The following is a 16,402-nucleotide window of genomic DNA, read 5'->3' as shown; positions in this document are numbered from 1 at the left end:
AGCAGGGAAGTTTAGGATGCTTACCATTGCAAAAAAAGATCTCTGGGAAGCTCCTAATTTTTTTTCTGCATTAAAAGGTTTTTTTTTTTTTTTAATGCTGATAAAAATACATATAACATAGCAATCACTATGGAAATTATATGGAGGCTCTTTGAAAAATTAAAAATAGAATTACCATGTGATACAGTAATTCCACTACTTAGTGTTTGCTCAAGGAAAATGAAAAGATATATGCACCCCTATGTTTATTGCAGCAATATTTACAATAGCCAAGCTACGGAAGCAACCCAAGTATACATTGATAGATGAATAGATTAAGAAAGTATGTGTGGGGGCGCCTGGGTGGCGCAGTCGGTTAAGCGTCCGACTTCAGCCAGGTCACGATCTCGCGGTTTGTGAGTTCGAGCCCCGCGTCGGGCTCTGGGCTGATGGCTCAGAGCCTGGAGCCTGTTTCCGATTCTGTGTCTCCCTCTCTCTCTGCCCCTCCCCCGTTCATGCTCTGTCTCTCTCTGTCCCAAAAATAAATAAACGTTGAAAATAATAATAATAATAATAATAAAAAAAAAAGAAAGTGTGTGTGTGTGTGTGTAATGGAATATTAGTCATAAAAAAGAATGAGATCTTGCCACTTGCAACAATGTGGATAGTCTTAAAGGATATTATGTTAAGTGAAATAAGTCAGAGGCAAATACCATATGATTTCACTTATATGTGTAATATAAAAACAAAAATAAAAACCAGAAACAGACCCATAAATACAGAAAACAAACTGGTGGTTTCCAGGGAGAGGCACAAACTTCCAGTTTTAAAATAAGTTAAAGGGTGCCTGGGTGGCTCAGGCATCAGGTTAGGCGTCTGACTTCAGCTCAGGTCATGATCTCGCAGTTTGTGGGTTCAAGCCCCATGTCAGGCTCTGTGCTGACAGCTTGCTCAGAGCCTGTCTGCTCCGGATTCTCTCTCCCTTTCTCTCTGTCCTTCCCCCACACACACTCTGTCTCTGTATCTCTCAAAAATAAATAAACATTAAAAAAATAATTTAAAAAAATAAGTTCAGTCATGGAGATGAAAAGTATGGCATGGGGAATATAGTCAATAATATTTTGATGGCATATGCTGACAGATGGTAACTACACTTATCATGGTGAGCATTGAGTAATGTGTAGAATTGTCAAGTCACTATGTTGTACACCTGAAACTAATATAACATTGTATGTCAACTATGCTTCATAATAAAAATTTTAAATATATATATATACACATATACATACACACACACATACATATGCACATAACATAAAACTTTCCATTGTAATCATTTTTAAGTGTGCAATTCTGTGGCATTAACTACATTCACATTGGTGTGTAACCATCACCACTGTCCATTTCTAGAACTTGTTCATTCCAAACTGAAACTCCATACCCGTTTAACAGTAGCTCCCCATTCCTCCCTTCCCCCCCATTCCTTGGCAACTACCATTCTGCATTCTGTCTCTATGACTTTGACTACTCTAGGTACCTCATAAGTTGAACTATACAATATTTGTATTTTTGTATCTGGCTTATTTCACTTAGCATAATGCCTTCAAGATTCATCCATGTTGTAGCATGTATCAGGATTTTCTTTTCAAGGCTGAATAATAGTCCGTTGAATGTATATACCACATTTTATTTATCCATTCATCCATTGATGGACATTTAGATCTTTTCCACATTTTGACTATCATAAACATTTTTCTGTGAACATTGGTGTACAGATAGCTCAAGTTCCTGCTTTCAGTTCTTTGATATATACCTAGGAGTGGAACTGCTAAGTCATATGGCAGTTCTATGATTAACTTTTTGAGGAACCTCCATATGGTGTTCCATAGTGGCTGCACCATTTATTCCCACTAGCAGTGCATAGGTTTTCAATTTCACCACATCCTTGCCCAACACTTGTTTTCTGGGGGGTTTTGGTAATAGCCATCCCAATGACTGTGAAGTGGTATCTCACTGTGGTTTTGCTTTTCATTTCCCTAATGATTAGTGATGCTGAGCATCTTTTCATGTGCTTCTTAGGCATTTATATGTTTTCTTTGAAGAAATGTCTGTTCCAGTCCTTTGCCCATTTTTGAATTAGGTTGTTTGGTTGTGGCTGAATTTTATCCAATGAGTCTTTTAATTGGCAAATACTTTTTTTTAAATCTTTATTTATCTTTGAGAAAGAGAGCTAACGAGCAGGGGAGGAACAGAGAGGGAGACACAGAATCTGAAGCAAGCTCCAGGCTCTGAGCTGTCAGCACAGCTGACCTGACGCAGGGCACGAACCTATGAACAGGAAGTTCATGACCTGAGCCGAAGTTGGATGCTTAACTGGCTGAGCCACCCAGGTGCCCCTTATTGGCAGACACTTTAAAGAGGGTATTTGTTGCATGATGCCTTATGAATATATGCCCATTTGTCTTATTTATTTAAAAAAATCTCACTTGGGCACCTGGGTGGCTCAGTCGGTTGAGCATCCAACTCTTGATCTCGGTTCAGGTCATAATCTCATGGTTTGTGATACCGAGCCCCACATTATCATGGAGCTGCTTGGGATTCTCTCTCTTCCTCTCTCTCTCTGCATCTCCCCGGCTCCTACCCTCTCTCTCTCAAAATAAATAAATAAACTTAAAAAATAAAGTAAAAAGAATCTTTGTACACATAGGTAGATAGATGTATATCAATATATAAATAATAAATATATATATTTTTTATCCCAACAGTATATCCTTTCAGGCTCTGATGACTTTAACCTGTATATGTGGAGAATTCCTGCAGATCCAGAAGCAGGTGAGTATATCCTTAGTATGAACCTACTTAGTGTTGGCTCTACTGACCTTTGTCATGCTGTACCCTGAAAGGACTGATCTGTAGCAATAGAGGATGATATTTCTCTTTTAAGAGAATAAGCTTATCAGAAAAGCAACCAAAGGAAACTAGCATAAAAATTAGAAGCCAGATTTCACTCTAACCTTCATACAGATCCTTACTGACATAGTGATGCCCAGATTTTTCTCCTCCTAAGAACTTTTCTTTAGACTTCATAGATTTCCATTATGTCCATTTTCACACCTGTAATATTTTTATCTTTTACATGCTTTTTCTTTATTATCCATCTGCACATTCCTGTTTGTTATGTACAAAGAGTTGTTAGGGCCTCTTCCTTTCCTTTGGCCTCCCTGGTGATGTCAAGTAAAGGGAAACTTTCTTTGTTGATGGATAGGCTCACTCCCTGGATTTGGCTGACCCCAGATATCAAAGAAATTAGGAAGAAATATTTCTGCATTTTCTCTAGATGTATTCTGAAAAACACCTGCAGCTTTCCATAAATTTGGACCTAGGCCATCTGTGCTTTCAAACAGCATGGATTGTTCTTCATTCTTGATAATAGTGTCCTCGGCTCAGTTGAGTCTTACACTGGTTGCTTCCTACTGGTAGGAAAATGTCTATTTTTTATTCTCAAGGACAGCTCAATATAGCCATCTGCTCCAGTGATACATGGCATCAAACTGGAAAATGGCCATTAGGAAAGTAATAGGAGACTAAGCCAAGTGTAGTACATAAAATTTGTCTAGTGCTCAGCGTTTAGGGAAGTTGTTGGCTTGCCCATTACTAAATTAACAATATTGTTACCAAATATCTGCCTTTCAAAACTTGTTGAAGCCTACTTTTGATGTAACTATCCTGTTACTGTGGTCTGGTTACTAAACAAGTTGCAAAAGGCCTTTTTTCCCTTCTGGAATTTGGAAAGCATGAGGGAAGCAGCTTACCTGTGAAGCACGACCAGATGGGACAGCAGCAGTCTATCTGAACCAAAGCGGTATTCTAGCTCTAGAGGTAGTTCTGTAGTAGGTCTCCTACCCCCCTAATCTTCTAGATTGATTAGCTGAGAAATAATCTTTGGGCCTAATTTTATCTTTTACCTGATCTAAAAAAGCTCTTAATTATTAAGTCAATGTGACTTTTAAAATAGAAAGTGGACAACCCCCTTCCTGTGGTACTGTTCTCTGGAATCTTTTTCATGTTTGTATAAAGAGAGAACAGAGAAGATTTAGCAATGGTAGTCTAGGTTTTTTTCCTCTCCTAGCTAATTTTTGTACTGATTTAGGGTATGGGCCACAATTAGGCTGACTTTTGTTTTTTTAGAGGGAGAGAGAGAGAGAGTGTGTGAGCACACACGAGTAGGGGAGGGGCAGAAGGAGCAAGAGAGAATCCTAAGCAGGCTTTCACTTGGCGTGGAGTCTGACGTAGGGCTCAATCCCACGGTTCTGGGATCATGACTTGATCCAAAAGCAAGAGTCGGACACTCAACCGACCAAGCCACCCAGGCACCCCAAGCTGACTTTTTAAGTATAGATACCTATGCAGTCTTGGAGTTGGCAGGGACCTGATAGCTGATTTAGGATTCCAATATTAAAACCAGGATATGGATACCTAGACTTTCCAAGTATTTTTATAGGCACAGCTGCTTTAAAAGAATTCAGTTCTAAATTCTCAAATTCCATGTGTATTCTTTCGTAAAATCAGTATTCCTAAGAAAGTACCCATTCTCCTTCCCCACTTCCCCCTTTCCCTTCTACTTTAGAAAACAAAACAAAACACCCAGAAAACCTTTCAGAAATTTACTCCATAAATTTCTGACCATTTGAACCCTAGAACATTGTGCATTGCTGTGAGGTATATAAACCTCCAAGTTGCAAAAATATGTTAGGTTGAAATTGGGGGGGGGGGGTGTAGGTAATGTGGCAATATTATTTCAAGGAGGAAAAAAGAATAATGTAAATTTTCTATTAAAAAACGACTTATGGGACACCTGGGTGGCTCAGTCGGGTAAGCGTCCAACTTCGGCTCAGGTCATGATCTCTCATTTCGTGAATTGGAGCCCTGCATCAGGCTCTCTGCTGTCAGAGCCCACTTCGGATCATCTGTACCCCCAACCTCCCTGCCCCTCCCCTGCTCGCACATGCACGCACACTCTCTTTCTCTCTCTTAAAAATGAACAAACATTTGTTTTTAAAAAAGGATTTGTAGGACTAGATCCAGCAGAGGAAGCAGTAGGTAGCTCCTGCCATAAAGGTGTCAGAGAGCTGCGACAACAAAGCGTGCTAGAAGAACTCAAATTCTGGAGAAGGAAGAGCCCTTCCTAGCCGAGCAGAAAGTGCTGACCTTTGTCTTTCCTAGGCGCATCTGGGCGGAGGCTGCAGATTGGGCTGCCTCAGGCAGGCTGCTGGGGGTCAGAAGAAATCAGAATTTGCAATGACCACATGGGTTGATATGACAGAGTACAATCTAGGAGTGCCTCAAACCCATGGCCATTCTTCCCCGTAGGACTTTTGCTGAGTGCTGGGGTTGTCCTGGGAGCTAGGGGGTTGGGTTGGAGAGGCAAAATTCAGTTCCCACCTTAACACAGCATTTTGGAGGCAAAAGATCCCTAGTGGGAGGGGCCTGCTCCACTGGGCATTTGCCAGATTGTGAACCTGCACAGGAAAGGAGGATAAAGAGCTAAGCTTAAAATCTCCAAAGGACAGAACATTCAGAACAGTGGACAACAGAGACTTGTCAGACTCCCCATTAAAAGCCCAGGAGGCTTACACTTGAGAATGAGGCCGGACCAGAAAGGCTGAATGAGATCGTGCAATCTTCTGGTGCTTAGGACACAGACTCCAATTAGAGGAAGGCACCTGCCACATATACCCTCCAGGTCTTGCCTTTGAGACCTCTGAAACCAGAAGTAGATTTATTTCTACTAAAGAAGCAACCAAGCCCTGACCTAGTTCCTCTTGATTAGATTGAGGATGATCAGCCCCTTACCTTATTTTCTATAGAGTGGAATGGGTATGGAGGAAATCAGCTTTAGTCTGTTAGTCTTCTTGGGCTGCTATAACAAAATCCCACAAAATGGGTGACTTTAAGAGCAGAAATGTATTTTCTCTCATAGTTCTGGAGGTTAGAAGTCCAAGGTCAAGATGCTGGCAAGTTTGATTTCTCCTGAGGCTTCTCTTCTTGGCTTGCAAATGACCACCTTCTCACTGTGTTCTCACATGGCCTTTTCTCTGTGCACACACATTACTGGTGTCCCTCCTTTTTATGAGGACACCAGTCTCTATTGGAGTAGAGTCCTACCCTTATGACTCCATGTAACTTTAATGACTTCCTTAAAAGCCTTATATCCAGATACAGTCACATTGGGAATTAGGGCTTCAACATTTGTATCTGGGGGAGACATTTCAGTCCATAGCAGTCTCTATGGTTGTCTCTCCCTCCCCCCCCCATACACACACACACACACACACACACACACACACACAGTGTCCAGCATACAGTAAAAAATTATGAGGCATAAAAATGTGGCCACTAATAAAGAGGGAAAAAATAATAGGAGCCAACCCACAAAATTATCCATATGTTGAAGCTAACAGATAAAGACCTTAAATATTATAAATGTGATAAAGAAAATAGAAGAAACATGGAGAATCTCAATGGAGAATTGGAATCTATTTAGAAAACAATTATGTAGACATTCTAAAACTGAAAACTGTATCTAAAACTAAGAATGCACTGGGTGGATTTAACCTACAGTGGACAGGCTTGTGAATAGAAGGCAGGTCAATAAAAAATATCAAAGGTCAGTGAGAACAGAGAATGGAAAGAGCAGAACAGTGTAAGAGACAAGTGGAACACAGATGATCTAGCATATATGAAATTGAAGTCCCAGAAATATAAGAGAGAAAATGAAGCAGAAACAATATATGAAGAGGTAATAGCTAAAAGAATTTCCCCAAACAAATGAAATATACTAATTCTCAGATTCAAGAAACTCAGTAATCACAAACAGGATAAATACAACACACTTAGGCACATCATAAGTCAAACTCTTGAAAACAAAAGATAATGAGAAACCAAAAGCAGCCTAAGAAAATGTACAAATCACTTATAAATGAGCAACAATAAGAGTGATGGCCAAATTATGGAAGTCATAATATAATAGAATGACATCTCTAAAGTGCTTAGAGAATTAAAATCTGCCAACCCAGAATTCTATATCCAGGGAAAATATCTACGAAAAATGTAGGTTTAATAAAGACATGTTTGCAAAGAAATTATAGAATTTTAATGTAATCACTTACAGGCTTCAATGAATTAATGCATCTAAATACTGAGCATTGACAGGTGCCAACATCATAAAAAGAAAAGCAATTAGACATTGTGTGCCTCCTGATAAAAGAGTACAATACTACTAATAGGCTTGCCAAATAAAACAACTCTGAATAAAACCTCAGGATCCAGCTTTCAGTTTGCAGGAAGCACAGAGGACAGAGGAGCAAATTGTGCTATGGTGTGAGGATACCATCCACAAAACCCAGACTGTCAGAAATGATAGGTCAAATGGCCTGTTTTCTCCAATAAATACATTCTAATGAGAAAAAGAGCGGATGGACGGGAGGAAACCTATTGTTTAAGAAATGTAAAAGACATATTAAATAAAACAAAAACCAGGCAAAACTGAAGTTTTAGAAATGTACACTTGGATGCATAAAATTATTAACAATGCAGAGAGGTGATTAATATAGCAATCAGGATAATAGTTGATTAAGGGGGTGGGAAAGGGTTATAATTGGAATGAGGCACATGGGGCATGAAAATGGCCAGAAAATATTCCAAGTTTTGACCTGGATGTTGGTTATAAGGGTGTTCAACTTTATGAATCTCCACTTTTTGTGCTATTTTCTAGATGTTTTTTTAATTCTTCAAGAAAAAAAGAAAAATTAATAAATACTTATGAATCAAAGAATAAATCACAATAGAAATACAATTTTCTCAACTAAATAAAGATGAAAACATGAGATCCCAGCATTCATCCCATGAACACTGCATGGATATTTGGCCAGATCAGTGGTCTATAAAATTTTCTGTTCACATACCCAACCCCACAATCATTTTTTCTTGAGTTATAACTTACATATATTTAAGTACACTTTTATTGAGGAATAACTTAAAACCTCTGCCAGGATATCCATCATGATAAAGTGCTTGTTCCCCCAGGGTAATGCCAGTGACTAGAAAGTTCTTCCATAAGTCTTACTCTGTTTCCCGGTAGTTTCTTGAGTGCTGGCTTAATGAGAATGGCCCTTCTTCCTCTTCATAGCTTTTTACTCATTTGAAGGTAGCACTCATGTCCTCTTCTAGATCTTCTCCAGAGATAGCACCCCCCATGTTTAGTTTAGCAGTTCTTCAAAGAGATGATGTTTGTTTTCTTTGCTATACTGATTTCTCGCCTCTGGATTTGTTCTACCTCTGTTTAAGGGTTCACTGAATAAGCTCAACAGATGAAGTCTGACCAGAGAAAATCTTGGCTCCTTGATATTTAGTGTGCTACCGGGTGTTTCAGGAAATACACTCGGGATCACTCAAGCTGTTTTTGGAGGCCCCAGAACCCGTGATCTGCTCATACTTAGAGTTGGCTAGGAACTCTGTGGTTTCCACATGGGCTGTGGTTGGCCCTGGATTCCCATCCTTTACTTGATGCTTGGGTTTCTTTGTACACAAGTGAAGAATAGGACGTTATGATTACCTTTCTTGTTGGATTCGCTAACTGGTAACGGAGGGGTTTGTTTTCTCTGTATTGCCCTTCAACATTAGTCTATCACAATAAGTCTGCCCCTTTGATCATTGTCTTGCTTTGTGTGTAAGCACCTTTGTGCATTATTTTTTGTGAACCTTGGCTCATTTAGCGAATGCAGCCTTCCTGCCACTCTTCTGACAACCCACCCACAGTCTTTTCTTTTCCCTTGTTCATATATCTTTCCTTTTCCTTTCCAATCTTTTTATTCTTTCTTCATAACTTTCACTATTTTTATAAGTACTTCTTTTTATCAAAATAATACAGGTACATATTTTTAAGTCAAATAATATTACAAAACTTTTTTCTTTTTTTTTTTTAAACACAACAGTTCCTTTCTTTTCCTGTAACTCCTGATATCTTTGAATTTTCAATATTGGACATTCTCTATTGACTTTCTGCTCTTGAAACCAGCTACTTTCCCCGAATGGGAATCTTTGAGCTAGTGGTATTTGCTTGGTAGTTAAGCCATGATTCTAAGAGCCAAATAGGAGAATAGAGCTATGGCTCTCACAGATCTATACACAGATTTGTATTTAATCCCACCCCGAGGTCTCTGCCTGTGTGGGGAATGGGCAGTTTCCTGGCCATGTGTGCTCAGAGGGGAGCATAATGGTATAACTGCCTCTTTATACAGGCTCTCAACTCCTCCTGTTTTGAGCCCTACTCTTAAACCTGGCTTCAGGGATATTTAGAACCCCTCATTTTTATATGTAACCTCTCTATTTAAATGTTGGCAATGAATTTGTAACTTTAAAAACATTCAGCAGTGTTCGGCAAGCCAAGCATAGTATATGAGGTAGATGCAGCCTGTGGGTTCTAGCTTTGAATGCTCAGATGACAAAAAGTCTGAGGGGAAATTCCTACTTTAATCTATGGCCTCTTTGATTTAAACAAAATATGGATGAGGCCAAGCTCACTCACTCTATGCCTGCCTGCCTGCCAGTTGAACAGAAGATACTAAGGCAGGCTAACATGGGGAAACTGCCTTGCTTATATGCCTTAATAAGACAAGCCATCAGCACTTAACGCATGCCTACTGTATGCTTTGCAGGGCATACCAAATGCTGAGAGAACTAGTGGAGAGCAGTCCTGAGTGTGAGCCAAAAGCAAGGGCATCCTTTTCTTCTCCACTCTCCTGTTCACAAAGACTGAAAATCACTGGGGGAACTCCAGTTCCAAACTCCAAAGAGCTGAAATGTATTTATTATATAAATGGTACTGATTTAACAAATTGGCTAAGTAATCTGCTTAGGGCTTCCCAGTAGGCTGAGGAAATCATTTTGAGATGTAAGACCTAATACCCACCATAAAACTAGCTACCTGGCAAGAGTAGGCTGTTTTTTACTTGATATCAAATAACTCATTTTCACTGAGAACAAACTGAGGGTTGAAGGGGGGTGGGAGGGAGGGTAGGGTGGGTGATGGGCATTGAGGAGGGCACCTTTTGGGATGAGCACTGGGTATGGTATGGAAACCAATTTGACAATTTCATATTAAAAAAATAACTCATTTTCTAGAAATCTCTCTAAAAATTAGAGGAATGAGTAGAACTGGGAATTCTGCTGTGGCAAAGAACAGGCCCATCAGAATGTTTTGCTCTTCTGAAGTACATAGGAAGAGCATCTTTTTTATGTGGTCATTCTGAAGCTAAAATAAACAGACCAACAGTTATGTATAGAGCCGGTGTGGTGTATTGGAAAAAGCATTAGGCTTAAAATCATACCTGGATTCAAGTCCAGTCCTGCCACTAACTGGCTGATTGAGTTACCTTACAGCAATTGTCTGAGCGTTAGTTTCTTCTGTAAAAATCCTTCTCCTCCCATGAAATGATTTAACAGTTTTGGGAGCTCTCTGAAAACTATGCGTTTCAAATGTAAGACATTGTTACTGCTATGTATATTAAGATACTAGCTCCCTAGTAACTTAGGTATGGAAGTAATGAAGTTTGGCAACATGTGGTGGAGGTGGGTGTCTCTGGAAAATCTTCATATTACTTTCTCCTTCCCTTTCCCCTAATTCTTGCTGTAAAGATCTTTAGGTTTTTCACAGATAGAGTTGCTTCCCTTGAGATATGCCTCTATGCTAAGACCTTACTATTTATGGAAAGAAGCATAATGTAATAGAGTTGGTAGGCCTGTGTTTGAACACCTGATCCATTTGTCTTCTGGATTAGACTTCGGAAAAATTGTTTAACTGTGCCAAACTTATTTCTTCATCTGTAAAGGAAGAATATTAACAATATAAACAGTACAACCATAATAATAATATCTACCTTCTTAGGGATATTGTTGAGGGTTATTCAATAGCTACTCTTTAATGATATTTCTCGTGAAGAAAGCTTTCTCCCTTTTAACTTTTCTCTGAGAAACTCCTTAGAATCCAAGACATTGCCTTCCTCTGGTGCCCTTGTGAATGGCCATTTGAGTTGTTCTTGCATGTTCTTGAATCAAGAGGGTTGCTCTTGATTCATCAGTAGTTAAAGAGGGGGAAAGCTCTATGACAGATTTTTCCCTGAATAGAGGGGAAAAACATGCAGTTTCACTGCCCAGTTGCTGCAGCCACCCCCACGGCCAGCAGGCCAAGGATGTAGGCTGGAAACAGCTGTACGTGCGTTTTCACAGGCCCTGCATATGTGTGTGTGCTCTGTCTCTCCTCCTTTTTCTAGACATGCGTTCACTCTCAGTGGGTTAGGCCTGGGCATCTGCTTCTTCCTCCCTTGTAGCTGGAAGACAACTGTTTTGATTGGTCACGAGTAGTTGGTTGCAAATGCATGTGAAGTACAGACGATGAAAGAGGAACTAGTATAAACTGACTTTTTGCGCAGTTAAGCACTGCAGTCTGTGGGGTTCTTGGAGCTTTTCTGACAGCACTGGCTGTCCTCGTCTGGCTGTTTTTAAACTCCTAGGTGGTTAGGTGCCTCCCCACGAGGCAGCCACTGCTCTCTGTATTGTCAGGACCCTGATTGTATTTCTTATGGTTTGTTTGAAACTTAGAGACTCAGGGAGTGTTCACTCAGGCCTTTTGGAATTACTGAGGTTATTTGAACAACCCTTTTAGCTATAGCACGGAAAGAAGTAGTCCCTTGCCCCTCAGAGCAGTAACATCTTAATTCTACCAGTGGTGTCAGGAATGAAATAGATTAATTGCCTCAACAGATACTCCCCAAAATTATTATTTTGGTAATAATAGCTTTAGCTTCCCCCTCCAAGGCTTGTTCCAGAGAAGATGATGAGGGCATTTACTTCAATTTGTTCACTTCCTAAGTATCCGAACATAAGACATTATGCAAAGCACTACAGGTGATTGAAAGAATAAATACTTTCTTGGCTGCAAAGAACTTCCAGTCTGAGAAAGATGAGAAAAGGGTGTGTGTGTGAACACACTTAATTTAAAAGAGGGTTCCAAAGCCCATAGAAAAGATCATTAAGGGAGTCTTGAAGAGATGTGGAGGATCAGTAAAGTTTTCATGGAATTAGCATTTCAGAGGATTGTGAAGCATAAGGAGGAGTTAGCCCCTTTATTTCCCCATTCTTACTATTGTACAACTGCCGTAAAAGAAACATCCAACACTGACAAAGGGAAGATGGAGAAACACTTGATAATCCACACATTGGGCGATGGAGCCCACTAACAAAGATTAGGTCTTGTCCAGTATACTTATATTCCACAGGCACATCTTTTCATTCATTTGACAAATGTTTATTGACAACCTACTCTACACGGGCACTGTTCTAAAGTGTTGGGATATACAGCAAAGGAACAAAAGATCCCTGCCATCATGGAGCTTATACTCTACCAAGAGAAGCAAACCATAAACAGTAGACACAGTAGGGGCACCTGGCTGGCTCCGTCGAAGGAACGTGCAACTCTTGATCTGGCGATCGTGGATAAGCCCCACACTGAGTGTAGAGATTACTTAAATAAATAAATAAACTTAAAAAAAACAGTAGACACAGTAAATTATGTCTAAAAAGTTAGAAGTGCTATGGAAAATAAATAGAGTGGAATAAGGAGGATAGGAAGTGGTATGGAGCGGGCAGGGAAATGTAATTTTTTTTAGATGGGATGTTCAGTATAGACCTCTTTGAGGAGATCCCGTTTGAGCAAAACTTCAAAGTGGTAAGGCAGTTAGCCATGCAGAAATCTGGGGGAAGAGTATTTTAGGTAGAACTAGTGCAAAGTTCTGAAGCAAAACTGTGCCTCGTGTGTTTGAGAAACAACAAGGAAATCAATGTGTTGAAGCAGAGTGAGGGAGGGGGGAATAGTAGAGGTTGAAGTCACAGAGGTAAGTGGGGCACAGGGAGTGTCCCTATAGGCTGTTACTGTGGGTGAAACGGGGGAGCCATTAGAGAATTCTGAGCAGAGGAGTGACACAATCCAGCTTATTTTAACGGCATCGCTCTAGCTGCTGAGTTGAGGATAGATGGTGGGAGTGGGGCTGCCAAAGATAGGAGTGAGGACTGGTAGGAGTCTCACATAACACAGGTGACTGGTGATGGTGGCTCGAGCCAAGGTAATAGAGGTTACAGTCTAGCTGTGTTTTGAAGGGAAATGCATCAGGATTTCCTGATAGATTTGCCAGGGGAAGAGGGGAAGCAGGTAGCATTTGAGATGTCTCTTAAACATCCAGGTAGAGATAGATATTGAACAGTTTGGATATAGAGGTATGAAATTCTAGAGTTTGAGAGAACGTTCTGGACTAGAGATAAACATTTGAGTTATGGTCCTATGTAGGTTGTATTTAAAGCCATAAGACTGGAGGAAATCACCAAACAGGTGAGCATACCTAGTCAAAAGAAGGAGAGCAAAGGCCGAGCCCTAAGGCATTCAAGTGTTAAGAAGTCAGGGAGAGGATGGGGCGCCTGGGTGGCTCAGTCAGCTAAGCATCCGACTTCAGCTCAGGTCTTGATCTCATGGTTCGTGGGTTCGAGCCCTGTGCTGACAGCTCAGAGCCTGGAGCCTGCTTCAGATTCTGTGTTCCCCCGCCCCTTCCCCGCTCACGCTCTGTCTCCCTGTCTCTCTTTTTCAAAAATAAATAATAAACATTAAAAAAATAAACAGTGAAAAAAATAAACATTAAAAAAAAAAAAAAGCGAGAGAAGCCAAAAAGGAAACCAACAAGGAGTGACCAATGAAGTAGCAGGAAAACCAAGAGATGGTGATCCTAGGAAGGCAGTGAAGAAAGGACAGGTAACTACGCCTGATCTTGCTGACAGGTCGAATACGCAGGATGAGGACTGAATGAAACCTTTGGATTCTCTGGTGACTATAACCAAGCCCAAGTCTTCTTGCTTAGGAAAGGACTAGGTAATTCCAGAGATTTGATTTCCATTATATCATTTGAATGATCACTTACCTGATTTTTCAACTTCTCTCCTCCCCCGCCTCCCCAAAATAGTACCACTCCTTTAAGTATTTGCTCATCGTCTTGCCCCATCAGTACATTCTGCGGGATTTTGTTTAATATTCCAACCTAGAGCCTACCAGATAAAGTTATCACATGAAATGCTACAAGCTTTTCATTTACTGTAATCTGTCATTTTTACCTGAATATTGAGGGTTTTTTTTATACCACTCTTAACAGTATTCTCAAGGCACCTGTGTGGCTCAGTTGGTTGAGGGTCCCACTCTTGATTTCGGCTCAGGTCATGATCTCACAGTTTGTGAGTTCAAGCCTCACTGCCAGTGCAGAGCCTGCTTGGGATTTTTTCCCCCTCTCTTTGCCCCTCCCCACTTGTGCTATCTCTGCCTCTCAAAATAAATAAAGACCCTAAGAAAAAACTAAAAACAAACAAAAAACCCACAATATTTTCCTGGGGAACCTGGCTGGTTCAGTCAGAAGAGCATGCAACTCTTGATCTCTGGATCATGAGTTGAAGCACCATGATGGGTATAGAGATTACTGGAAAAAAAAAAATTTAATTAAAACTTAAAAAAATTTTTTAAGCATTTATTTTTGAGAAGATAGAGACAGCGTGAACAGGGGAGGGTGGAGAGACGGGGAGACACCAGATTCAAAGCAGGATCCAGGTTCTGAGCTGTCAGCACAGAGCCCCATGCAGGGTTCAAACTCACGAACCGTGAGATCATGACCTGAGCTGAAGTCAGATGCTTAACCTATTCTCTCTCTCTGCCCCTCCTCTGCCTGTGTTTTTTTGCTCTCTCTCAAAATAAATAAATAAACCTAAAAAATTTTTTTAAGCAAACAATATTCTCCACTAGTTTCAATTTAACCATTTGTTAAGTCCTCTTTTTTTAATGTTTTATTTATTTTTGAGAGACAGAGTGCAAGTGGGGGAGGGGCAGAGAAAGAGGGAAACACAGAATCTGAAGCAGGCTCCAGGCTCTGAGCTGTCAGCACAGAGCCTGACACAGGGCTCAAACCCACGAACCGTGAGATCATGACCTGAGCTGAAGTCGGAAGCTTAACCAACTGAGCCACCCAGGAGCCCCTGTTGAGCCCTTATCTGTCCAATCCTCTTATTACTATGTTGGATATGTCAGCATAAATCTTGGAAGATCAAGGATATTTACTGTGTTCATGGGGGTCAATACTCTATTGCTTGGAAATGCAAATTTATCTCCTGCCATCTTAATTTCTTATCTTCCATCAGCCCCTTACAGTCATCTGGTCTTTGTTCCTGGTTCCTCACTACCACTTTCACACTTCACCGTCCCTAATCTCAGTGTTACCCATTGTTTCTCCTTCCCATTCTCACAAAAGTGTTTGTCCTACCCATTAATTAATAGAAGGGGGAAAAAAATCCAAAAACTCTGACAAGAAAATTAATACTGGTATTTTATCCAGGTTGATTTGGGATTTATTTCATTACAAAATACTTAAGTGTCCTGTTCTATAGCCCCAAGTGCCACTGAAGACCTCTTCCCAATGTGATTGATAAATTGCTGTTAGACTAAATCATCAAGAAATCTTGACCAGGTTGCTTTTACCTTTTGAGTTGAAAGCATTGTCATTCTTAGAGGATTTTGTTGAAACAAATAAAATTGACAAACAGAAGTAACTGAAGTTGGCAAGAAATGGGAATGTTGTCCTGACCCTTGAAAGTCCTAAGGGGACAAATCTCTGGCTGAATGTTGTAGGAAGAGGAGCATAGGTAAGGAAGGGGGAATGAGGGCCTATACACTTAGCGCCTTGTCTTCTCTGGAGGGACACTTGGCCTTGGCATTTTAGAAAGGTCTTTATCAGGGTTCTAAGTAAGGTATTTTCTCTGAGTCCCTTGTGTTTCTTGGAATCTTGCTAAGATAGTCAGTTACTGATACTGGAATCTTATGAGAGGCCCACTCATTTTCTTTTCTAAACTCTTGCAGTAAAATAGGTAAAGCCTATTTATAGCCTTCTTCACCTCCCTGGCATCCCTTCTGAACCAAAGGAAAGATGGAGATATAGCAACTTTGGCCTTGACTTAAAAAAAAAAAAACAAAAAACCTACAAAATGATGCCAACATGTTTGGTTGGGCCAGACAGAGCAGATGGCCCAGCACAATGATCGTTGGTTTGTACAGAAGTGTATAAACAAATGACAGCTCAAAAATGAGTAAGGTGGCTCTTCCCGGGTATGTGCTTTTTCATTGGTATCCATTATTAGTGATTAGGTCTTGACTCAGCTCATGGGGTGAGGTTGACCCTCACCAGTCCCATCACCACAGTCTTAGAAATGATCCTGAAGGGAGAGTGTGTAGATTATGTAGTTCTTAGAAAAAAATATTCCCTGCCTGACTCCTGCCAACTTGATCCTG

At 40.4% G+C, this 16,402-nt stretch overlaps 1 protein-coding gene across 2 annotated transcripts in view; it reads left to right on the top strand.

Annotated features, from left to right (window-relative positions):
• The window catches only part of DCAF5 (DDB1 and CUL4 associated factor 5), a 103,701-nt gene that overhangs the window by 75,074 nt on the left and 12,225 nt on the right, over nt 1–16,402 (top strand). For both annotated transcript variants that reach the window (XM_027066023.2, XM_027066021.2), the window contains exon 7: nt 2,745–2,811. In XM_027066023.2, coding sequence (XP_026921824.1) covers nt 2,745–2,811 — 67 coding nt within the window. The remainder of the gene's footprint in view (nt 1–2,744; nt 2,812–16,402) is intronic.

This window comes from Acinonyx jubatus, chromosome B3 (assembly GCF_027475565.1).
Source record: "Acinonyx jubatus isolate Ajub_Pintada_27869175 chromosome B3, VMU_Ajub_asm_v1.0, whole genome shotgun sequence".
Lineage (NCBI taxonomy): Eukaryota > Metazoa > Chordata > Mammalia > Carnivora > Felidae > Acinonyx > Acinonyx jubatus.
The sequence above is the reverse complement of the archived record's forward strand: the minus strand, read 5'-3'. Positions and strand labels throughout refer to the sequence as shown.